A 26849-nucleotide genomic window follows, 5' to 3' on the forward strand; every position below is an offset into this window, starting at 1 on the left:
GCGGAACCCTAAAAATAATGACAGTGTCAACGTCACAGCTGACAACCCTGAGGGTCTGCACTCTAATTGTAATTAAGCTAATTGCAACACTAATTATGCGTCCAATTGGATTAAAAAGACGTTTTGTTCATTAGTCCCGGTTATAACATCGAGGGCTGTGTAGTTATAATGGTAGTTTACGGTCCGAGACTTTCAGTATTTGAGACTGAAATTCTGGCATCGCTGACTCTGAATTTATACATTACTAGCTACTCGCCCCGGCTTCGCACGGGTGTACATGTATTATATATATAAACCTTCCTCTTGAATCACTCTATCTATTAAAAAAAATCGTTTCAAAATCCGTTGCGTAGTTTTAAAGATTTAAGCATACATAGGGACGGACAGCGACAGCGACTTTGTTTTATACTATGTAACTAACTACTCACCCCGGCTTCGCACGGATATACCTGTATTATATATATAAACCTTCCTCTAGAATCACTCTATCTACTAAAAAAACCGCTTCAAAATCTGTTTTAAAGATTTAAGCATACATAGGGACGGACAGCGACAGAGACTTTGTTTTATACTATATCACTAGCTACTCACCCCGGCTTCGCACGGATATACCTGTATTATATATATAAACCTTCCTCTAGAATCACTCTATCTACTAAAAAAACCGCTTCAAAATCTGTTTTAAAGATTTAAGCATACATAGGGACGGACAGCGACAGAGACTTTGTTTTATACTATGTCACTAGCTACTCACCCCGGCTTCGCACGGATATACCTGTATTATATATATAAACCTTCCTCTAGAATCACTCTATCTACTAAAAAAACCGCTTCAAAATCTGTTTTAAAGATTTAAGCATACATAGGGACGGACAGCGACAGCGACTTTGTTTTATACTATCTAATGATACATAGTACAACATAAGATATACAAGTTTTTATTATTATATGTGATCTGTAGCAATACAATCAATATTAATAAAACAATAATAGTAAATTACAACCAATATGATATTATGCTGTAACTATTACAGTAATAACGATTACAGTAATGGAATAAAATTACAGCTGAATATTAACGGAAAAGCTCAGCCATTCGGAATCCATAAATAGCCATTGTCGTGTGGCAACAAATTACGAATATCTTCCGCATTAGATTTATATGTTATTGAATATTTTTATCAGCCGTATAACGTTTGGAATTTATTACAATTGTAATATTACGTTATGAGATATTTTGGGCAAGTTATTACAATTACATTTCAGAGAAATATCGAATGATAGTGACAACATATATTCACACATTATAGAAATAGAACTAGCTATTGCCGCGACTTCGTCCACGTAGAATTTAACTTTATTTTTCTAAAAGAAAAGTAGCCTAAACAACTACAAATTATTTTGTTCGTCTTAATTTATTCGTTCCATTAGGTACTGATAGGTTCGAACTAATACATTTACATCCTGCATCATCCCTTATTTTATCCCCATGGGGGTTGAATTTATCAAAATCTTATTTAAGCGAACGTCTTCATCATAGACTGACTAACTGCAATCTTTAACTTCAGTACAAACAGATTCTCGAATCTAAGAAGATTTATACAAATTTTCAACCCCTATTGTATCCCCTGGGGGTAGAATTAATCAAAATCCTATCTTAGGGGACGCCTACGTCATAACATCTACATGCATGCCAAATTTCAGCCCGATCCGTCCAGTGGTTTGGGCTGTGCGTTGATAGATCACTATATATTTAGATAGTATAATGTGTCAGTATACTTCACACAACGTCATCTAGTCCCAAGTTAAGCAGAACTTGCATTATGGGTACTAGGCAACATAAATACTTAGATACACTTTTTTAATACATTTTAATGTAAATATATATAACTTAAAGGTGACTGACATAGGGATCTATCAACGCACAGCCCAAACCACTAGACAGATCTGGCTGAAATTTGGCATGCAGGAAGATGTTATGACGTAGGCATCCGCTAAGAAGGGATTTTGATTAATTCTACCCCCAAGAGGATAAAATAGGGGATGAAACTTTGTCAATTTTAAACCGATCGGGCTGAGACTGTATACAGCTACTATGACGTAGGAGATCCTAAGAATGGATTTTGATAAATTCCACCCCTAAGGGGATAAAATAACGCGAGCGAAGCCGCGGGCAAAAGCTAGTAATATTATAAACGCGAAAGTTTGTGAGTATGGATAGATATTTGTTACTCTTTCACGCAAAAACTACTCAACGGATTTTAATGAAACTTTTCAGTAATGTAGCTTATGCAACAGAATAATATATAGGCTATATTTTATATTGAAATTTGAGTCGGGTGAAACCGCGGGAACAGCTAGTATATAATATAAATAAAAAACACCCAGAATAATACCAATCATAATCGAAAGTTTATGAGTATGGATGGATGTTTGTTACTCTTTCACGCAAAAACTACTCATAGCTTATATATCAGAATAACTTATAGATTATAAATTTCATGCGGATGAAATAGCAGGCATAGCTAGTACATAATATTATTTGGCGAAGTATCAAACAACATTTGGGACGCACTACATCCGGTGCGTTATCAATGGATAAAGGATGACCCTCCTTTGAGGAGTTGGAACTTTGAGCAATTGGGGCTATAAATTAAACACTTTGAAGCACCCCAATTTGTTGTTTTAAAGAGTAATCAAGCAGTATCGGACGTAAATTAAATCAATACGTGTACAATAATAATGAATAGAGATAAAAGTAATAATTTAAATTGTAAATATTTAGAAAGTAATTATCATATTTTTATAATAAATAACTCTGGATAATTAACACAACGCCATCTCGTCCCACTGTAAGTAAAGCTTGTGTTATGGGTACTTGACAACTGATATAAATACATAGATTTTATTTTATAAATACATATACACATAGAAAACACCCAGACTGATACAAACTCATATTTATGAATACAAATGTTGCACCGTGTTAGTTGCGTTTACAATATTTTTAAGATTAAAATAGAAACACACCAATAAGTGATCCTGTTGAGAAACTCTTTTGAAGTTAATATATTTAAAGTTTTCTTATATTCTTTAATCAAAATTATAAAAACAAAATGATATATGATGTCACATCACTATCTACCATTTTACCATTAAATACATTTTTCCAGTCATATATAGTTTTACTACATTAATCTACAACAGATCCAGATCTGCGCAGGCGCTATATCACGAGTAAGATTGCCAGAGCATCAACACTGAAGCCTCTTCTCAAGAGCACGATTGCCGTAAAAATATCACATAATCCCCACTTATTACAGCTGTGACATACAAACCAACGCTCCGGACAAAAACGACAGAGAAAACAGTCGTCTATTTATTATGAAAGGAATAGGGATGATCTATACTCTTAGATGGTGAATAAACATCGATGTTCTGATATCTCAGTCATATTTATTTATTTATTTATTTATTAGCATACAAAACAGATTATAATAGTATAATAATATAATTTGGAGCGTGCAGTTCGGTACAAAACTGGATTGTAATCCAACACTATGTATGCCTAAAAGCTAAATTATATACACGCAATTATATAGACGCATTCAATATACGCTAGATAAGGTTATATATATAATAAAAAGTAAACTAAATAGAACATAATATATAACTATGTAATGCTATGAGTCGTTAGGTTAACAGAGTTTTATTAATATTAAAAAAAAATTGGTAAAATATTGAATACAATTTGTCTCTTTACGGTGGAAATTTATTGTCTCCAGAACTGGACCAGTGTTGAATGAAAAATGATAATTATATTAAGGTAGACTAAAATTAAGGTAATTCCACATATATATATATATGAATATGGTAATTACTTTTAAAAAGTTGACGACCTCGGTGGTCTGGCGATCTACACCACCTTACGTCAGATGGTCGCGGGGTCGATTCCTCACACGGTGCAAACATTTGTATTCATGAGTATGTTTGTTTGTATCGGTCTGGGTGTTTTCTATGTATATTATGTATGTATTTACGAAAAAATCATCTATGTATTTATATCAGTTGTCTAGTAACCATCACACAAAGCTCTGCTTACCGTGAGACTAGATGGCGCTGTGTTAGTTGCCCAGGGTTATTTAATTATTTATATTTTTCTAATAGCTCAAAAAGTGACTAATTTGTTAATAAGTTAATTCATTAAAATGATCTTAGTAATATTACTAAGAAATGCAAAATTTAGTGAGTATGGGTAGATGATGGATGTCTGTTACTCTTTCAGGAAAAAAACTATTCGATTATTCTATAAAAAATTACAATAATATAGCTTATACATCAAAATAACATATAAACTTCCCATTGTAGTGAAACTGCGGGTAAAGCTAGTAAGGAAGAACCCGCATGGCATCTGAAATTCTTGAGCAAGAAATACTCATGCTGTAGATTTTGTACAAAATTAAAAAAAAAAGATTTCTCATCTATTTTTTCAAATATCGATATAATTATTGTATGAACTACATAATTTAGAATCGATATTTTACTATCGATCATCCCTAGAGAGGACAAAAAATCTCTCTCAATATTGACACGTCGTCGCTTATACGATAACGTAAAAACCGGGTGCACGGTGATTCCATCGACTCGTGTTACCCGATACGTCTTTTGTCGTCTCATATCCGGGCCCGGCCCCATCCCATCCTGACCTCCCCATCCCGCTCATGTCCCGCCGACGTAATTACGGATTTCGCTCGTGTTCAAATTGTATTTAGATCGTGCGTTTCGTTCCGTCAAACGTGCTCCGTGAATTGCACTAGACTTAAGTATGTGAGAAAATGTTTTAACTCAAATATTATTTATATATAAAATTCTCGTGTTACAGTTTTCGTTCCCATACTCCTCCGAAACGGCTTGACCGATTCTCATGAAATTTTGTGAGCGTATTGAGTAGGTCTGAGAATCGGCCAACATTTATTTTTCATCCCCCTAAATGTTAGGGGTAGTCCACACCTAATTTTTTTTTTTATTTTAAGGCAAAACAACGTTTGCCGGGACATCTAGTCTTATATAAAATCTTCTGTATTGATAAATTGTTTACTAATACGATTGGATAATAAAATAATCTATACACATAATTAATATTGGAGTGTCTGTTTGTAATATTGAAATAACCGTTTTTTACTACATGCATATGAATATAAATACGGTACGTACACCAAAATAACAATTTTTACAATTTTTGCCTGTCTGTCTGTTTCTTCCGACTAATCTCTAAAATGGCTGGACCGATTTTGACGGGACTTTTATTGGCAGGTAGCTGATGTAATAAGGAGTAACTTAGGCTACTTTTATTTTAGAATAATAAAGTTAAATTCCACGCGAATGAAGTCGCGGGTACAGCCAGTAGTAAATAAATTATGCAAGTCATTGCTAACTTGTTTTGCGCTTTTAAATTTCGAACACATAACTATAAATTTCCCGCGTATTTTTTAATAATGCGTTTTGTTCCTGAAAATGTTACGCACTGTCAATATACTATACTTATCATCAAGTGTTTTTTTTTTACAATACCACGAAGATAGCTCTTCAGTACAGATTTTACGATTTTACGATTTTTACGGAGTTTTTACGATTAGACAAAAATTATGAATAGAGATTACTGAATGTTATATTTTTTATATATATTGCAAATAAAATGTCTTGTGTCAGTTTGTTAAGCAAATGCCTCTTCTGGGAGAAGATGGCAGACTATTTATATGTAATATATTATTACTTTTATTATAATATATTAATAAATTGTATCTTATAAACATGGAATTATATTTTACATTGTGCGTATACCTTAAAATATATCTTCCTGCCTACGCATTACAATAGGAATGGAGATAATATTTCTAATGTTTAGTGAAAATATATTAAAACCTAGAATGTAGAAATAAAATATACGTACACATACATAATTATAATTTATTTCCCAGTCCTGTCATTTGGACTGGCGTGTTTCATTATACAATAAATTATAACAATAATATCATTTCATCACTGGCAACATAATTTAGGATGGCAATACAGACGCATACAAATTACATTCTAAAACAGGAACAAGTTTTCCAAATTAGAGCGAAACGCAATTACCGCAGAGGTTACGTGAACTGCAGCAAAAACCAGAGGTTTTGATAAAGTAATTTAGTGGCTAGTTTATTAGTAGGGAGCTAGTCAGAGGGGAGGGGGTTGGGGGGGGGGTGGGGTGAACTAATTTCTCCTTGCATTTGGTTTGGACATTTTAGTTAAATGGAGCGTTAATAGGTAGATTTTATGGAGAAATATTTCTATGAAAGTATGTTTATAAGGTTTTCTACGAAATAAAAATTAAATTAATTCAATTCAAAATATTCATATAGGTCTATTACAGAGTCTTATGATGTGTCAAATCTACCGTCAGTTCGGAATGATTTCGAGATGAGAAGAACTGACAAGGAACTCGGCAAATAAATGTTGTTGTACATGTTTACAATAATACAGATTCATTTTTAAATTCAAATTTAGGAGAATAGAGTGACCACCAGCATATGCAGTAGCAAAAGTAATAAATTTTATTTGTTAATTCATTCAACCAATAGAATTATAGTCACGGCTATGAAATAGTTCAGTCGATTTTCTCTCGACATGACAACTTAGTCCAGAAACTTCCTATTAACTTAGTAATCCAGGCATTTGCCAAATGTCTATATTAATTTTCAATTGTTATACCTGGATAATATAACAATCTAACAATTGATTGGTGCTTCGTTTGTTTTAACTTTATCTTCGCTTGTTTAAACTGTAACAACTTTGTCTAGTTAAAGTTAAATTCTATGTTAACACACACATAAACATATATTTTTAAAAAATCTGATAATTGTTCTTCTTTTTTTTTCTTTATAATTACAGTTATTATAATTTCTCGAACAATTCATACAACGCCACCTACTCCCAAAGTAATCAGAGCTTGTGTTATGGGTACTAGACAACTGATATAAATACTTAGATATATATTTTTTAGAAATAAATCTAAATATATATAACTCAAAGGTGACTGACATAGTGATCTATCAACGCACAGCCCAAACCACTGGAGGGATCGGGCTGAAATTTGGCATGCAGGTAGATGTTATGACGTAGGCATCCGCTAAGAAAGGATTTTGATTAATTCTACCCCCAAGGGGATAAAATAAGGGATGGAAGTTTGTATGAAACTTTGTCAATTTTAAACCGATCGGACTGAGACTTTGCATACATAAAGCTACTATAACGTAGGCATCCCCAAAGAAAGGATTTTGATAAATCCACCCCTTAGGGGATAAAATAATGCGAGCGAATCCGCAGGCAAAAGCTAGTTTAGAATATATATAGACCCATACGCCCAGACCATACAGTAATACTCATGAATACAAATATTCAAGTATCGTGCGTGTATATAACGTGCAAGGAATTCGATTCGATCGATCAGATTGAATTCATAACTCGATTTATATGATCGTAAGTTGATCAATATGTTATTTTCTGTACAATTTGTTTGTATGTACTTTGATTTATTCGACTATATTGTGCTGTATTAGTGGTCAATAACATTCACGTAGGTAATTTTTTTTTATCCCAGACAAGATAGTCAGAGGCCGTCTCGTATTTTGACCTCGTGGTGAAATATGGGCATGCAATATTTCAATCGGCATATTAGAATTCAATATAGATTCAATTAGATTATACAGTCGTCTCTCGGATTCATTTCATTTATTATCGGTATATTCATACTCAAAGAGTAAGTAATAATTGTAAATTGAGGCAAAAATATTTTTGTGACAGCCAGACTTCACGATCGCGATTGGTCAGTCACGAACGATCAGTCGATCTGAACGGTCAGTGGTCAGTCTAAATGCAGTGCAGAGACTTATGTCACGAACGATCAGTCGAACAGAACGGTCAGTCTAAATGCAGTACAGCGATCAATTAAGCAATTACGCCATCTCCAAACAACAGTAGGATTATTAATACGTTTGTTTACTCCAAGTATATTGATTAATTAAAACGTTTCTTGACATTGCACACCAATTTCCCGCTGCGGTCGACCGGCACTCGTGTTAAGTCACGTGTCAGTGACAGGGTTGCCAGTTTTAAAACTTTTTTCTACGCATAATGGAGATCAGCATCCTCATGTAATGACGTGTGTAGTAACAATATTTGACAATGTATAAGATTTCTACGAAGATATTATTTGAAGCGGTAGATTAAAAAAATGTGATGATTATTCAAAAGTGCTTCAATGTAAGTTTATTTGAATAAATGATTTTCTATTCTTCTTCTTGAACATAACTTGGATATTCAATACCTAGTAATAGTAACTATAACGAAGATTTTTACAAATGGAATTAACAATGTTTTGCTACTTAGTAAGAAAGTTCAAAATCGTCTGCAAAAATGATTTAATAAAATTTCTTAACATTCCTTCTCAGCATAGCTAGCCGAAGTGCATTATAAAGATAAACAATGAATTCACGAATAAGTGGCAAAAATTTTTTTCCATATAAATAAAATCTCGTAATCATTGCTAAAACAGTGGATTTTACGTCGTGATAACTGTATTAGAATTCTCGTAGTTTGTTAGTTGGTAACCCTGTTTCAGTATTTAATTAATAATTTTAACATGACTCCACCACGAGCCGCACTCGCTGTATCGTAATTTAATTTTAAAACATGACGTAGATGTAAATCATAAGCACAGATAATAAAAATGCAAGAATATTCTGAAACAACTGCGTCATATATTTATTCTATTAACCGGATTTTAACACGAATACTTTTTATAGCAAACAAAGGTATTTTAATCTTAATCATATTCCAGTCAGAAACCTAGTCGAAACGTCCAGAGAGGTTTACCTTATTTGTCATAAAATTATTCGTGTTAAGATTCGGTTAATAATATATATTAAACACGAAAAATTTAAGTAAATCGTGGTATATATATTTAAAATACAATATATGATCATCATCATAGTCGATCACCTATTTTTCGCGTTTATAATATTAATAGTATATTTTATATGAGTATGTTGTGTTTGTTACTCTTTCACGCCAAAACTACTTAACTGATTCTGATGAAACACATCTATATATATATATAACTCAAAGTTGATTGACATAATGATCTATCAACGCACAGCCCAAACCACTGGACGGATCGGGCTGAAATTTAGCATGCAGGTAGATGTTATGACGTAGGTATCTGCTAAGAAAGGATTTTGATTAATTCTACCCCCATGGGGATAAAATAAGGGATGAAAGTTTGTATGAAACTTTATCAATTTTAAAAACGATCGGGCTGAGACTTTATATAAATCTACTATGACGTAGGCATCCCCTAAGAAAGGATTTTCATAAAATCCACCCCTAAGGGGAAAATTTAACGCGAGCGAAGCCGCGGGCAAAAGCTAGTAGGCTATAAATTCAATGCAGGTGAAAGCCACGGGGACGGCACTGATATATATTTGCCTTGGACTGTCACTATTTTGATTATATTCATTACTTTTTTACCAATTCGCGGAACAGTTTAATCGAATAGAACTGGCAATGCAATAGTTAATAAATAAAATGAAAAATAGTTGCCAGTGATGTATTCTAGGAATAATTTTATTCCGTTCCTCCCATTCGGTCATAGACGTAAAACTGAGAATCGAATTACTACCCTTCCTGTAGTTATATTGAATTCGTTTTGTTGGCACAATTGTATCAATATTGGACATCGTAACTCGATTTCCGAACGAAGTGCGCGCGCTGTCAAATGACTGACGTTACCTTGGTTACAAAATGGCGTCCACTGGTCGTCCTTCATTTTTCTCAGAACGAGGAATAATCAGGTTACACAGTGAATAATTAAATAGGGCAAATTTTGTTTACATTAACATTTCGTTATTAGACAGTGGTTTTGTCACGTAATATTTAAATATCTATTTTCTTTTTTACCGTTGAAGTGAATGAATTAATGAATAAGTTATTGTTATAATAAAATATATACATAATTTATTTTATAATAGTATTCGTGTACATATATTTACTACTTTGGTTGTCTGGAAAAAAATAATATTATTTATTTTATAATTGCAGTCAATATTTTATTAATGTATATGTTAGAAGTCATAAATAGATTTAATATGATGCTACTGTACTAAGCTGCAACACCGATTTGGATATACTGTAATGGTGTTGTAATATTGAAATGAATAAATAAATAAATAAATAAATATTTTGTTTTGTGATATACTAACAATAAGAAGCTAAAGTTCCTATTATAATTTAAATAAAATCAACGTAAAAAAGAAATTCAGTACAGTTACTTGCCAGTTCCTCTCAGTTGAATCTGTATATTGAACAAGATAATACGAAAAAAATATATTAATATTACACACGCATAAATAGTTTTTAATTTGATTTACTTTTTGTAAGTACGAATTAATGAAATGTTCGTTTTATAAAAAGTTGAATGTGTTTTTCAATTTCTAACTATGTTTGTTTTAATTATGTTTGAATTGTGTGTGTTTGATTTAATTTCTAACTGTGTTTATAACGACTGATTCCACAATAATTCATAGCTGTTTGAGTGTTTAATTTTCTATTTAGAAACATGAACTTTTCAACAAATGGCATTTTATTGCTCTCTACAAACAATTTGTTTCTACTTAATATTTCAGATTAAAATAAAATTTACCATAGCCGTTTCCTATAAAATAACGTACAAAGCTGTACCAAAACAATGAAACCATTTATGCTGAAATTTGAAACAGAGCTGGATAGATCAAATTGTAATCATGGCTTTGAAACCCTATCCTCAGTTTGCTGACCATTAATTATAATAATAATATCACTGGATAATACATACAGTGGCATTTAGTCCCGGGCTAAACAGAACTTGTGTTGTTTATACAACAATTGATGTAAAGACTTAAATATATGTTTCTTTTGGAAATATATACATAACTAGATTTTGCCCGCGTCTTCGCTCGCGTTAATTTATCCTCTTGGGGGTAGAATTAATCAAAATACTTTCTTAGCGCATGCTTACGTCATAACATCTACCTGCATGCCAAATTTCAGCCCGATCCGTCCAGTGGTTTAGGCTGTGCGTTGATAGATCATAGTGATCTATCAAGTCAGTCACCTTTGAGTTATAAATATTTAGATATACATAGAATATATCGAGACCTTTATTAGCAATAATATTTAAAAGAGCAACACGCAAGTTTATTGCTCGTTCTTCTTGTGATGAGCTTTCCGAATAAACGGTAGATTGAAAAAAAATGTGATAACTATTCAAAAGTGCTTCAATGTGAGTTTATTTAAATAAATGATTTTCTATTCTATTCTATATCATTATATAGTGTAATATAAAATAAAGTCACTGTCGCCGTCTGATCCTATGTATGATTAAATCTTTAAAACGACGCAACGGATTTTGAAGCGGTTTTTTTAATAGATACAGAGATTCAAGAGGAAGGTTTATATGTATAATACATGTCCCGTGCAAAGCCAGGGCGAACAGCTAGTTATACTATATATGAATATATACAATTCATGAATACAAGTGCACATTGCGAGGAATCGAAACCGCGACAATCGGAAGTAAAGCGGTGTGCTAAATCGCTAGACTACCGAGGTCACATATTGCAATATAATTTAGAATGCACTTATTATTAAGTCAAAATTCAAAAATTCAAAATTCAAAATTCAAAATATCTTTATTCATGTAGGTCTATTACAGACTCTTATGATATGTCAAATCTACCGTCAGTTCGGAATGATATCGAGATGAGAAGAACTGACAAGAAACTCAGCTCGTCAAATGTAGATATATGTAGATAAGTCAAATGTAGATATATAAATAATGCTGTAGAAAGTATAAAGATTATATAAGATGAAACTTTTCCTCTCAAAATATATCATATTTCTCAAGTTACGTTTTTACAATATCCATAAGACTGAAAAACTCGTGCCAACCATTACTGAGATTGTCCAAAGTACTTTCCATTTATGTAAGTAAATAATATAATGTTGAAGCGATTCGAATTTCGATTCTTTTTTTCATCTACATTCCACAGATAATATTTTTATTTCTCTCTGAACTGTTCTAAATTCAAAATTCTTTATTTGGGTGACAAACTTTTTACTTATTTATATCTAGCACATTTCTAACTAAATAATATGAACGACGTTGAAGCGATTTGATTCTTTTTTTCATCTATATTCCACAGATAATATTTTTATTTCTCTCTGAACTGTTCTAAATTCAAAATTCTTTATTTGGGTGACAAACTTTTTACTTATTTATATCTAGTACTTTTCAGTTATTTAACACTGAAGTGATTCGATTCTTTTTTTCATCTACAATCGACACATCATATTTTTATTTCTCTCGGAACAGTTCTAAATTCAAAATTATTTATTTGTGTAACACACTTTTTACTTATTGATATCTATAGTAGTACTTTCCATTTATGTAAGCAAATAATATGTACGACCCTGAAGCGATTCTTTGATACATATATAATTTATTAATATAATAATACATATTTATACCTATTTCTTTTTAATATTTTTATTTCATGTTATTTACTTCAATTCTCCGCACATTGGTCTGGTTGGTATGGTTGACTGGAAGAAAATATCTTAAGGCGTTAAGTCCGCCATATGCAACTTTAGTTGTAGTTGAGCATTAAAGCTTTAATAAACAAATAAATCTTAATAATATTATAAACGCAAGATTTTTGTGAGTGAGGATATATATATGTTTGCTACTCTTTCACATAAAAAGTACTGAACGGATTTGGATAAAACTTAACAGTAATATTTCTTATCAGAATAACCTATATAGTCTACAAATTTCATGCGTTAGAAACCGCGGGCACAGCTAATACATACATAAAAGTCACTGTAACATTGGAGTTAGTGAAATCCGTATCTGTCACGAGGTTGACTCTGTGTCATATCTTAATTACTCGCAACTACAAACAGATTAGCGTGTGGCGGTATATTTTACATAATCATCGTAAATTTTGCATATGCGCTGTTATTTTGCATATTCACCGCACGTATCCGCGGATGACGCGGCATTAATTGTGTATTAAATTCTGTAATTCTAACTGAAAACGTGTCCAACTGGGACCTGATGTTTGTATAAATGTTTAATTTTCAAAAATGGAACATTGTTCGTTTATTGTTTTTGTCTAGTTTGGCGTTTCTATCATTGTTTTATTTTCAAATATGGAACATTGATCGTTTATTGTTTTTGTCTAGATTCATGTTTGTATCAATGTTTAATTTTCAAAAAGGGAACATTGTGTGTGTTTATTAAGCTTGATATTTGTATAAATATTTTATTTTAACAAATGGAACATTGATCGTTTGGTGTTTTTATCAAGCTTGATATTTGTATAACGGGTTTATTTTTAAAAATGGAACATTAATTCTTTATTATTTTTGACTAGCTTCATGTTTCTAAGAATGTTTCATTTTCAAAAATAGAACATGAATTCTTTATTGTTTTTTATCTAACATGATGTTTGTATAAATTATTTCTTTTAAAAAATTGAACATTAATCGTTTATTGCTTTTGTCTAGCTTGATTATTGTATAATTGTTTTATTTTCAGTATAAATGTTAGATTTAAGACAGTCAGTAGTAATAAAACCTGAATATTTAAATACATTTTTTGTAGATATGTACAAATATATAAAGAAAACACACAGATCAATACAAATAATACACCTGCAAGACATCGCGATATAGCGATGAGGCCGCCCATTGTTACCTTTGTAACTTATTTGTTTTAATTATACAATTTTATATTGCATTCATATTAATACATATAATTGATTTTTCTGCGAGATTCATAATCATGCCCATAAATATAATAGTTTGTGCCATGTAAGGAATCGAACCCTACTCTAATACGTTGTAAATTAGTGTACTAAACCGCTAGATCACAGAGGTCGTATAAATAATATAAAGGTCGACTATTACTGAATACAAGAAAGCCTATTAATCGCAAAGAAGCTACAACATCTGAAGTTCCTTGAAATACAACTGAAAACTCTAAACACAAAAGGCCTACGGATGCCTGTCTCTATTTCGGCGGGGTACTTTCGCGGAATTGTTATTTTTTCTTTCCCCCAAGTGCTTCTAATTAAAATTAATTGCGCGCGTTTAGAAGTTAATTGTAGCTAGGAGATGAGCGCTCGAACATAAATCGTATTATAAATGAAGATGCAGTGGAGATGACTTTGTTAATTTATTGTTATTTGTTCGTTCAATCACGTGAAGTGTAATTTGATTAATCATTATTGGCTTCGATGGTCTAACGGTTTAGCACGCCGCGCCGCTTTGATTCCGAAGGTCGCGGTACAAACATTTGTATTCATGAGTACAATTGTTTGTATTGGTCTGGTTGTTTTATTTTATTTGTATATTATATATGTACCTATTCACACTAAATAAATTTAAGTATTTATCATTTAAGGATAACCCTATAACATAAGCTTGTGTTTATGAGTACGTTTGTATCTGTCCAGGTGTATATTATGTGTGTACTTAGAAATAAATGAATTTAAATATTTATATCAGTTGTTTAGTGCTCATAACACAGGCTCTGTTTAACTTGGGTCTGTATAGCGCTATGTGTCTGGACACATAACCCTGGGGTTATTATTATTGTCAAATCAAATCAAAAATTTTTTTTTTTTTCGGACTACTCTAATGCTGTTGGCCGTAGCTGGCCTTTACAGCTTCACCGGACGTTATGGGGCGAGTGCAGATGGCACTCCAAACCCGCGGAAGGACTTATGGAGCGGCTGAAGACCAACTCCTGCCTGACGGATACGACTTTAGTCTGAGGGCACCGCTAGGGGGTTCGAACCTCGGCTCAGGCCGTCGTAATTTCGATCCCCGTTTGAATTGGACGGGGGATCGATAGGAGGGGATCAAATCAAATCAAAATATCTTCATTTATATAGGTTTATTACAGGCACTTTTGATATGACAAATCTGCCGTTAGTCCGAAATGCTTTCGAGATGATACGAACTGACAAGAAACTCAGCTCGTATTCTTTACAAATATGGTTGTACATGTTTACAATAATACAGATTAATTTTTAAATTCAAAGGGAGAATGAAGTGTTAATCAGCATATGCTATAGGAATTTTGTCAATGGCAAATAATCTAATCAGTGTTTATAACCCAATTATCAAACAAAAGAAAATTGAAATTACCTGATAGTAGATATACGATATCAGTAAAGAATATTTCGATTTCATTGCTACAATATTTGAAATCTTTGATGATTTAAGTGTATTTCGCAATTTCACCTTTATTTTCAAGACAATAAGATATATTTATCAGTAGCTGTACCCGCGACTACGTCCGCGTGGTATTTAACTTTATTTTTCTAAAATAAAAGTATCCTAAGTTACTCCTTATTACATCAGCTACCTGCCCATAAATGTCCTGTCAAAATCGGTCTAGCCATTTCAGAGGTCAGCCAGAATAAACAGACAGACAATTGTAAAAAAAAATATTTTGGTGTGTGTATTTATATTCATATGCATGTAATAAAAAACTATTTCAATGTTACAAACAGACACTCCAATTTTATTTATATATGTATAGATAATAAGCTGACGATGCGTATAATTTGGTGGCCACTAGCCAGTAAGTAAGCCGGAAGTCCCGTCACCACGCAGGAAGTAATTCAGGGCAGCGTTGGCGCCTAAAGTTATTGCATCCATAAACTGTTGCATACTAATCAGTTCTCTGATATTATTAACCATTAAAAATAATCATATAATTTGTATAATATTTATTTTATATTTATATTTAACAATATTCGCAGCGCAGGGCCGATCGTCGTGGAGATCTTTAGGGGAGGCCTTTGTTCAGCAGTGGACGTCTTCCGGGCTGAGATGATGATGGTGATAATGATCATCGCATAAGTGTACAGAATATACATTAATAAATATATCTAATAAGTATAAAAAATTCTCGTGTCGCGGTATCTGTTGCCAAATTTCTCCGAAATGGCTTTACTGATTTTTATGATTTTTTTTTTCTATTTGGATAAGTCTGAGAATTGGCCAACATCTATTTTCCATATTCCTTATAAGGGTGCCTCTGTATATTTTTTTATGAAATTGTAATTTTTTTTATAATGATTTAACATTTAAAAATACATGCATTTTCAAATTTTCATTTTTCTTCCCTCATCCCCTATTTTTAGGTGAATATTAATTGATATAGCAAATCATTTATCGACAGCTAGTTTAATATATAAAATTCTCGTGTTTTAAAACAGTGTTAGTTACTATACTCGTCCGTAACGGCTTGACGATTGTGATGATTGAATTTTATGTGTATACTTTTGCCCGCGGCTTCGTGGCGTTAATTTATCCCCTTAGGGGTGGAATTTATCAAAATCATTTCTTAGGGGATGCCTATGACATAGTAGCTTTATGCCTGCAAAGTCTTAGTCCGATCGGTTTAAAATTGTTCAAAGTTTCATACAAACATTCATCCCCTATTTTATCCCTTTGGGGGTAGAATTAATCAAAATTCTTAAATCTTAGCGGATGCCTACGTCATAACATCTACCTGTATGCCAAATTTCAGCCCGATCCGTCCAGTGGTTTGGGCTGTGCGTTGATAGATCACTATGTCAGTCACCTTTGTGTTATATATATTTAGATTCGGTAGGTCTGAGAATAGGTTGACTCTATTTATACACTCATCTATCTATTTTTACACTCATAAGTGATCAGGGTGGCCAATCACCAATTATTTTTTAGTTTATGTACAATATTTTTTTTATTATGCCACTAAATTTTCACTTTTTTATTTCAAACCTCTATTGTATACGTTACTATTTCAATAAGCTATATACCGTTTGCCAGGTCAGCTAGTATTTTATATCCAATAGATATATCTGTCTATATATAATATACGTTCATTGAAAATAACGCCATCAAAATAGCCGCACAAAAACGGCCGGTAATAACCCTCTCATTGCTGCCCCATTTCCGCGAGCCTCGGCCAAGTGGTCGGGCTGAAATGACCGCGCTATTAAACTGTAATGTTATAGTCCCTGGTCAAATCGACCAAATAGATTAACCATCCGAGACATTTGTAGTTAATATTTCACAACGATTGATTTCATATTTGAATTTCATGAGGATGAATGAATTAATTCGTGCATTATTATAATTATTATTATTATTATTATTATTTCTCTCTGTATAGTTAATTATGTATAATTTTAAACAATACTATTTTGCATGCCACTACTATGGCAAAATACATGATACTAAGTTTTAATTACCATCTTTTATACTGTGTTTTTTGAGCAAATAAATTATTATTATTAATTTCGTTACCATTTACAGAGGTAGAGTTGAAAAGTTTTTTTTTTTTAATAATAATAATAATAATATAATCCCAGAACAATTCACACAGCGCCATCTAAACCCAAGTTAAGCTAGCTAAAGCTTGTGTTATGGGTACTAGATAACTGATACATATACATAGTTTGTTTTGTATAAATACATATATATTATACATAGAAAACATCCAGACTGATACAAACAATCATACTCATGAATACAAATGTTTGTGTCGTGAAATCGAATCCCCGACGCGAATTTTTTAAATAATGATATGTATTGATGCACCCGTTTGCGCTAACTTGTGGAGGATGATAAGATGAGCATGAAGTCCGATCAGGTAGCCCATCATGGTAAATTCACCATGAATTTATCGTAATGGTTATCAGGGGAAACAGCGAAATAATTCTCGTGTCACAATGTTAGTTACCATACTCCTCCGAAACGTCTTGACCGATTTTTATGAAATTTTATAAGCACATTCAGTAGATATGAGAATCGACTACTATCTATTTATGGTTGATGCTAGTAGGATGAAAATGTGGGGTTATGTGTATTTAATAATGCCAAATTAATTAAATTAATAAATGTAAAAAAATATATTCCAAAAGTTAAAAAAAATGTTAGGGGTGGACAACCCATATCACTTAGGGATATCATCCTACTAGCATCAACCCTATATGTACGGAACACCGTACCATAACAATAATATACTTATAAATTATCACTTACGTAGCATGTATATATTACTATACAATAAATCAGTGTATAACATCAAGTGCTCACTACGGGACGTATCTTTTATTTATCATCCCCGTAGATTATCAATTATCATTATCAATTATCATTATCAACAAGTGTAGGAATAACCCCAACCCTATATTTTAATAGCGATTTTAATGTAAACGCTAAAACAACGTTTTCCGGGACAGTTAGTATTCTACATATCAAGCTTTTTTTTTTCGTACTACTCTAATGCTGTTGGCCGCAGCTGTCCTTTACAGCTTCACCGGACGTTAGGGGGCGTGCAGATGGCACTCGCGGAAGGACTTATAAAGCGGCGGAAGGCCAACTCCTGCCTGACGGATACGACTTTAGTCTGAGGCACCACTAGGGTTCGAACCTCGGCTCAGGCCGTCGTAATTTCGATCCCCGTTTGAATTGGACGGAGAATCGATCGGAGGGGTGTATACCAAGTACAAACAATTTTGTTCTACCCTCCATTTCTTAGCAAATAGGCATCAGTTTTATCACACAACCACTTTTAAACAAAGAACATTAAAACTTTTCACCCAAACAGCGGAGTGAAAACAACGGTTATTTTTCTATAAAACTCATAAAGCGGCCGCAGCGACGGCGCCTCTTTTAAAACAATTTCGCCAACAGTATCTAGTGTTTTGTCCTCTGCCCTTAAATTAAATTTACAAAATAGACTCCGACAGCACTTCTAAGTTGTGAACGTAGCGAATTATAGCCCTTAATTTATAGAGGCACGTCCCAAGACACGGACGACAGCGGGCAATTACGATTTAATAGATTATGCTAACAGCGTTACATTAACCTCTGGCATGATTGTTTGTATTTTCATATTAATCCTTCAATACATTATGTTACTTGCAACCTCTGACAAAATAATTGTTATTTTTATATTAATCTAGTCTACATTTATTCTTTTTAATTTAACATTTATATTTATTAGATCTAAGATCTGCTCCATCGTGTCTTAAATTATTATTCATATTTTGTTTATTAAAATTTCTTATTCTTCTTCTTCGTTATTGACGTGATTGATAGTATTTATAGTAAGTCATAATATACAATAATTATTCTTTTTAAATTAAAATTTATATGTGTTAGATTTAAGATCTGCAGAAAAAAAAATTACAGTAACAAGATTAAGGTGGTATATGCATGTAATGGGACGAGAAGAGAGTCATATGACAAATTCCTGAACCTTAGCATCAGCCCAAAGGGACGAGGAAGACACCTACTGACAGCAGTCTGTTATCAATAACGACCTAAGGAAAACTGAATAAACAACTCGATAACCGAGAACAGATGTACCTGACGAAGGACTAGGAGAGTTGGCCCCAAATGAAATAGGCAGAGAGAGAGAGAGAGAGAGAATTAGATTGTTAGAGGAGTGAGGATCATGTCATAAAGAAAGTATTTGAGATGAAAGTGGATGGATGGAAAAAGAGAGGACGACTAAAAGAAAATATGGATGGACTGTGTGAAAGATAATACGTATAAAAGAAGAATAAGTTCAGATGGAAGAAGTGGACATGTATATTTTTCACTAGTTTTTTCAATAGTTATTTCGGCCGCGTGGAATATATATATATTTTTTTAATAAAAAAATCTAAGTTACTCCTTATAATATAGCTCACTATCGCAGATATATGAGTGAGTGAATAATCCGTCAAATTAAGTCCAATCGTATCAGAGATTAGTAAGATTTAACAGACAGACAGAATATTTTTGATATAAATTATTGATGTAATTACCGCAAATATATTTGCTTTTAGTAAAAAGCTGTGCATTTGAAATTAGAAATAGATACTTCAATTTTATTTATTTATACAGATATATATATTAAACTAGTGTAATTTATTAGTGGTATTTTCATCACTTGAGATTTTTAGTTTCGATTAGAACTTACCACCATTTGTGGGTGTAAAACGACATAGTAAAGCATTAAACTACGAATCTCACTGAATACACGCACTAAAACATCTCATAAATCGCACATGTCCAGTGATTTGGCCCAATCCTTATCCGGCTTACTCGTTGAGTAGCTCTTATTGTGCCGTAAAAGTTAATAGGAGTATTTCCAGTCTCATAATATTGTTTTAAGGGCCGTCCCGTTATTGTCACTGCTGACAGTGCCAGTAGTTTTACTGCCATTTGATTTTTCTAGAACCTTCTTGTGTTATTTTTAAAATAAATTAACAAAACTAACAATCTTGAATAAAAGCAGCCATCAAAGAGATCTTTTTTATGAGTAACTGTTTATGCTGGCGAGAAACCAGTTGAGGATGATAAGATGAGCATGAAGTCAGTCAGTTAGCCTATCTTGGCAAATTTACCATGATGGTTCCCAGGGGAAACCGCGTGGAGGTCAACCTGACATATTGCTAGCAATGGGTTTAGTCCACATTACTAACAATTCCCTTTCTCAATTAATAATAATAATAGACGTTTGAATGTATTACCCCCGTAAAAAGTGAGCTATATAAAAAAAATGTATAAATAATAAAAGTAATTTTTATTTTTCATCCTATATTTTTTTTATTGATGATAATGGAATGGTGCACCCTCCAGCGCTCACTGGTTACGCTGGCGGGCATCAGTGGAGGATGATAAGATGAACATGAGGTCAGGTCAGGTAACCCATCGTGACAAATTTATCACACCAGGAATTTATCACGATGGTTTCCAGGGGAAACCGCGTGGAGGTCAACCTGACATAGTACATTAATAGTAATATGTCATGAATTGAATAGAATAGAATAGAATATAAAATCATTTATTGAAATAAACTTAATTTAAGCACTTTTATAGTCATCACAATTTTTTTAATCTACCGCTTATTCGGAAAGCTGTCTCATCACAAGAAGAATAAGCAAGAAACTTGTGTGTTGCTCTTTTAAACAATCCTTGTAAGTTCACATTTTACAAGTCGAAACGTGTGAATTCAAACTACCAACCAGCACTAATTTATTTAGGCTCAAATATAATAACACGATAAGATTAAATCAGTCGTAGTGATAACAGCAGGCACTCGTTCACGAGTATGACAACGATGAGTTCACATTACTAATAATTCCCTTCCCCGTATCTCAATAGTCCCAATGACGACCCAGACTAGAAGTATCTGGAAACAGATGATTAGGAGAATCAACCCCAATTGAGATCGGTTAAGAACGGAATGGTTGTAGTAGTGAATTAATAAAAAAAAACTTTCAGTGAGTCGTTGCATGAGTTTTGAGTATTTATATAATCATATACGAACTCATTTGAAAAGAATAAGAGCTGAGTTTCTTGTCAGTTCTTCTTAGCTCGAAAGCACACAGAACTAACGGTAGATGTAACATACCATAAGAATCTGTAATACCTACATGCATAAAGTCTTTCGGATTTGATTTGTTGATAAAAATCATAAATTATAATTACACAATTGTTTCATTTCATTAAAATTGGCTCTCGAAAGCTACCCAGAAGTTTGTACTTAATTAAAAAAATTTCAGTGTAGCACCTTTGTTTTGTACCCTAACGAGGTAATTATTGTAACAATGCTGCCCAATGATGGATGGGGTAAAAATTCCAAATTAACACCATTCTTTGAATTTAACCGAGTTCAAAAGAAGAGGAGAAAGTTTCTAATTCGACGTCGGAGCCTGGGAAGCCTGTAAACTTTTGCCAAGCGATGCATTCATTAGACGTGCATAATTTTTATTCCAATGTTTCTAAAAGTAGGCAGAAAATACATAAATACTGTGATAATGTAATAATAATCTCAGGACAATTCACACAGCGCCATCTAGACACAAGTTAAGCTAGTTAAAGCATGTGTTATGGGTACTAGATAACTGATACATACAGATAGATTTTTTTTTGTAAATACATACATATTATACATAGAAAACACCCTGACCGATACAGACAATCATACTCATGATTAAAAATGTTGGTGCCGTGCGAGGAATCGAACCTGCGACCATCGGACGTAAAGCGGTGTGCTAGACGTAGACTAATAAGATAGTATCTATTTTTTAATTGAATATTTAGTATAATAATTATACACACTGAATTTACTTGGTTACGGTCCGTAAGTGTAGTGTACACTACGGCACCATTATAATAAATAATTATAAAAGAATAATATGATATATAGAATTAATGAATAATAGTAATAATGATATTTCATTTTAAATTTGTAAGTTTTAAGATAAAAAAAAGTCATATAATCAATATACCCTTTTTGAAAAACCCCATGCGGTAGTATCCCAAGAAAACAATAATAGTTAGAAAGGAGGTCAGTAGCGTATATACTTTCATTATTTATTAATTAACAGATTTTAATTAAATACATTTTAATTAAAATTTGAAATTACAAACATACACTTCAATTTTATATATTTATGATGGTGTTATATTATGGTACTGGTGCTCACTCTATCCTCCCAAATTTGAATTTAAAATGAATCTATATGATTGTAAACATGTACAACATTTATTTGAAAAGAATACGAGTTGAGTTTCTTTTCAGTTCTTGTCATCTCGAAGTCATTCCGAACTGACGGTAGATTTGACATATCTTGTGAGTCTATAATAAAGATAATTTAAATTCGAATTTATGTACATAATAAAAATTAATGAAATATTCAATATATTGCATTCAATATCTAAACATCACAATATTCACAATAAACCCGACGTGAATTTAAATCACAATGATTTACGTCATGTGAATATCATTTCATTTTCATTTTAATATAATGATACATGAAATGACACGGTCTCGTTGCAATTTGCGATTTTAATGAAACAATTTGAATGTGCGGACATGTGCGGTAATTGAGGATGCTGTTATTGAAACGTATTCAATATCTTTGTTACAGAAGCCGATTACACACTGGACGATTCGTTTTGGAATGAGGAGAGCCCAGTCGGTAAGTACCTTTACTTGTACCTTTCTTATTAAAAATATATAATAAGTAATTCAATTGAGTGACTTGCCAGTTCTTCCCAATTAGATCTATATACTGAACTGGACGGTAGGGAATAATATAATATAAAAATTTGACGTTCGTAAGCGGCTAAAATGTACTACATGAATAAATGATTTTTTAATTTGAATGTAACTTTTCTCTATTCTCTGAGCCGGCGATTTTGCCATTTTATTGTATACCAAGGCAGGCTTTGTAGAAAATCGTCTGTTTTTTATTTGTTAACATATATAATTAATGTATATTGGGTAATAAATTTTATTACCCAATATACATTGAAAACATTCAGACTAATACAATGATACTCAAGAGTATCAATAATTGTGCCGTGCGAGAATCGTACCCGCTACCATCCGACGAGATGTACTAAACATCTAAACCACCGAGGCTATCATATATACATATATGAGAAGTTCTCGTATTACGTATATCCTAGCATTATATATTTACCTAGAGTCGAGACCCATATCAAATCTGTCATAACTAAATTCAAATCCCATCCCTAAAGCCTAATTCCAACTACTTTAATAGTAATTTACTGAAGTGGCGAGTAATTTAATAAAAGAATACCCTGTACGGATGAAATTTTGATGTTCGGACATGTTTAGTTGCTTACTGGTACGGCTTAACTAAATTACTAAAGCATTTTGAAATAATTTTAAACGAAATCTCTCAGTCGTCAATAAAATCTATCTATATAATATTCTCGTGTCAATCAGTGATAGTTGCTATACTTATCCGAAACTTAACCGATATATACCTGAGAATATTTATTTATTTTGAAATAACTTTAAACAAAATCTCGCGGTCGTCAATAAAATCTATATATATAATATTCTCGTGTCAATCAGTGATAGTTGCTATACTTATCCGAAACTTAACCGATATATACCTGAGAATATTTATTTATGGTTATCTATTGCTTATACGCCTAAGTGATAAGGGTAGCTCATCCCTATAAATATTATATGTGTGTAGTAATGTTATGTGTGTGTGTATACATTATACATATATGTCTATGTATAATATGCATGACTAGGTTACAACTGTCTCAAAAGTTATTTGAGAGTTTAAGTGGTCGCCCAGTGGTCAAAATTTGACCATAATAAAGAAAACAAAAATGTTTTTGGACCAGCAGTCAAAATTAAACAAAATAATATATATGCGTGTGTATTATATAATAATAATAATCTCAGGACAATTCACACAACGCCATCTAGACCCAAGTTAATCAAAAGCTTGTGTTATGGGTACTAGATAACTGATACATATATATAGATATTTTTTTTGTAATTACATACATATTATACATAGAAAACACCCAGACCGATACAAACAATCATACTCATGAATACAAATGTTTGTGCCGTGCGAGGAATCGAACCCGCTACCATCGGTCGTAAAGCGAGGTTGTCGTAATGTTCTTTTTTATTGATTTAGTGTATTCTATATGCATAATTAAAACAAAATATTAACATTCTGCATTCCTTCTCTATCTATATAAAAAAATTGGAGTGTCTGTTTGTAATATAGAAATAACCGTTTTTTACTACATGCATATGAATATAAATACGGTACATACACAAAAATAACATTTTTTACAATTTTTGTCCGTCTGTCTGTCGGTCTGTTTGTTCCGGCTAATCTCTGAAATGGCTGGACCGATTTTGACGGGACTTTTATTGGCAAGTAGCTGATGTAATAAGGAGTAACTTAGGCTACTTTTATTTTACGAAATAAAATTAAATTCCACGCGGACGAAGTCGCGGGAACAGCTAGTATAAACTATAAGTGTGCGGAATTGCATACTCCGTCCGCTCAATTTCTTAAAAAGGGATAAAATAAACTTCGCTTTACGTATTAATATAATATTTTTACCGTATTTGTTACTATTGTAAATTTTAAATGAAATTAAAACCTTTTAAAAAACGTAATATTAATACGTCGTAAAAACACGTCGACTTTATCATGTGAGATGTAAAAACTCAGCTTCCAGGATATCCTGGCGTATATCACGCAGGGTCGGGGAGTCGGGAAGTTGACTATAACCCTCGCCGACATTGCAGTTATGAATTTCAGGCGAGTTTTTGTGCGACATTAACAATGCTCGATAAAATCGACGTTGAGTTTAACTCGGGATGTATTTTAATGTTTGCCAAATTTATATCGCTCCAAATGTTATGAGGATATTGTATGGCTCGCTGAGATGATATGTTAGGTTTGATTGCCGAATTGATTAATTTAGTAACAGATAAAAAAGCTTTCTTTACTAGTTTATATCGTTTGTAGCAATGTTGTGAGAGTTTTATATGAAAATCGCTAGCTCGCTGAAATGATATGTTGGGTTTGATTTCCGAATTGATTAATTTAGTGACAGATAAAATAGCTTTCTAGATCATAAAACCATTCTATTCTTTTTATTTATATCTATCTATATTTTATATAAACTGTTTCTGTTAAATTATACTACAAATAAATAATATTATTACATAACCCAGAATATCCCACGAAATGCTACCTGGTTCCAACTAAGTTTCTAATATTAATTTTCCCTAAACTTTTTTATGTCGTAGACCCCTTTCCACATTTTTCGGTTTTGGATAGACCCCTCATTCCTGGTGTTAATTTTTAGAAAATATCTAACTGTAGTAAAGTTTAGTGTTAAAAACATGAAGGAAAAACAAATAGATGACTGCTGTAGACCCCTTGCAGTTTGTCATAGACCCCTGGGGGTCAATATAGACAACTTTGGGAAACACTGATTTAAACCTTCTACATAACCTTCCCTGAAAATATGAAATAGAAATAGTAAATAATCTTTATTCAAATAAACTCGATACACTTTTGAATAGTCATATTTTTATTCTACCGCTCATTCGGAACGCAGATTCATCACAAGAAGAATGAGCAAGAAACTTGTGTTGCTCTTTTGAATAGATGTTTTTTTATATAAATAAATACACAAAGTACATCAAAAACTATAGCGAAAGAATAGGCTTTGAGTAAGAGAACAATATTTCACTCGCATATAATAAATGAAGGGTATAATTCCAGCCGGTAAAGTTTCCCAAAAACGTGACAGGGGGTTGCGTGGACGCAGGGGGGGGGGGGTTAGCAGGGTTACCAGACGGCTGAAATTTTCTTAATATGTCCTGAATTTTACCCATTTGTCGAGCACAAATAATTTTTCGTTTTGAGTGTATCAGTGATCTAGCGGTTTAATACAAAGACTTAGTTCCGCTGGTCCTGGGTTCGAGTACTCGCACGATACAAACAATTGTATTCATGAGTATGATTTTTTGTGTCAGTCTGGGTGTTTTCTATATATTTGCCATATTTTTTTTCAGTTTATTAGGGGAAATGATCGAATAGGCAAAAAAATATGGGAATTTAGTTTTTTACCCGGGACAAATAAAAAACAAAATCATTGACAGTAACATTTCTTATTTTTTTTAATTAGTGGTACGAACGTTGCGTGCGTGAGTATTTTTGACTAGTATAGATCGATTGATGTAATAATAAAAAACGGAGCACGGTTCGAATATGGGACAGTCAGTCCTTCCGGGACATTTTAAACTAAGCTTAAAACACGGGACGTCCCGGGAAATATGGTACGTCTGACAACGCTACTGGTAACCCTGTATGAGGGTGAGAATTGGAGAGCAA

General features: G+C 32.6%; 1 protein-coding gene across 1 annotated transcript in view; it reads left to right on the forward strand.

The window, feature by feature from the left end:
* LOC131843991 (uncharacterized) overlaps positions 1 to 26849 on the forward strand; it is a 391676-nt gene that overhangs the window by 55745 nt on the left and 309082 nt on the right. The window contains exon 4 of the mRNA XM_059192779.1: positions 23076 to 23126. Within this exon, the coding sequence (XP_059048762.1) occupies positions 23076 to 23126 (51 nt within the window). The remainder of the gene's footprint in view (positions 1 to 23075; positions 23127 to 26849) is intronic.

The sequence above is a fragment of the Achroia grisella genome, unplaced genomic scaffold, assembly GCF_030625045.1.
Source record: "Achroia grisella isolate CSIRO2021 unplaced genomic scaffold, CSIRO_AGI_Agris_v1 utg3600, whole genome shotgun sequence".
Taxonomy (NCBI): Eukaryota; Metazoa; Arthropoda; class Insecta; order Lepidoptera; family Pyralidae; genus Achroia; species Achroia grisella.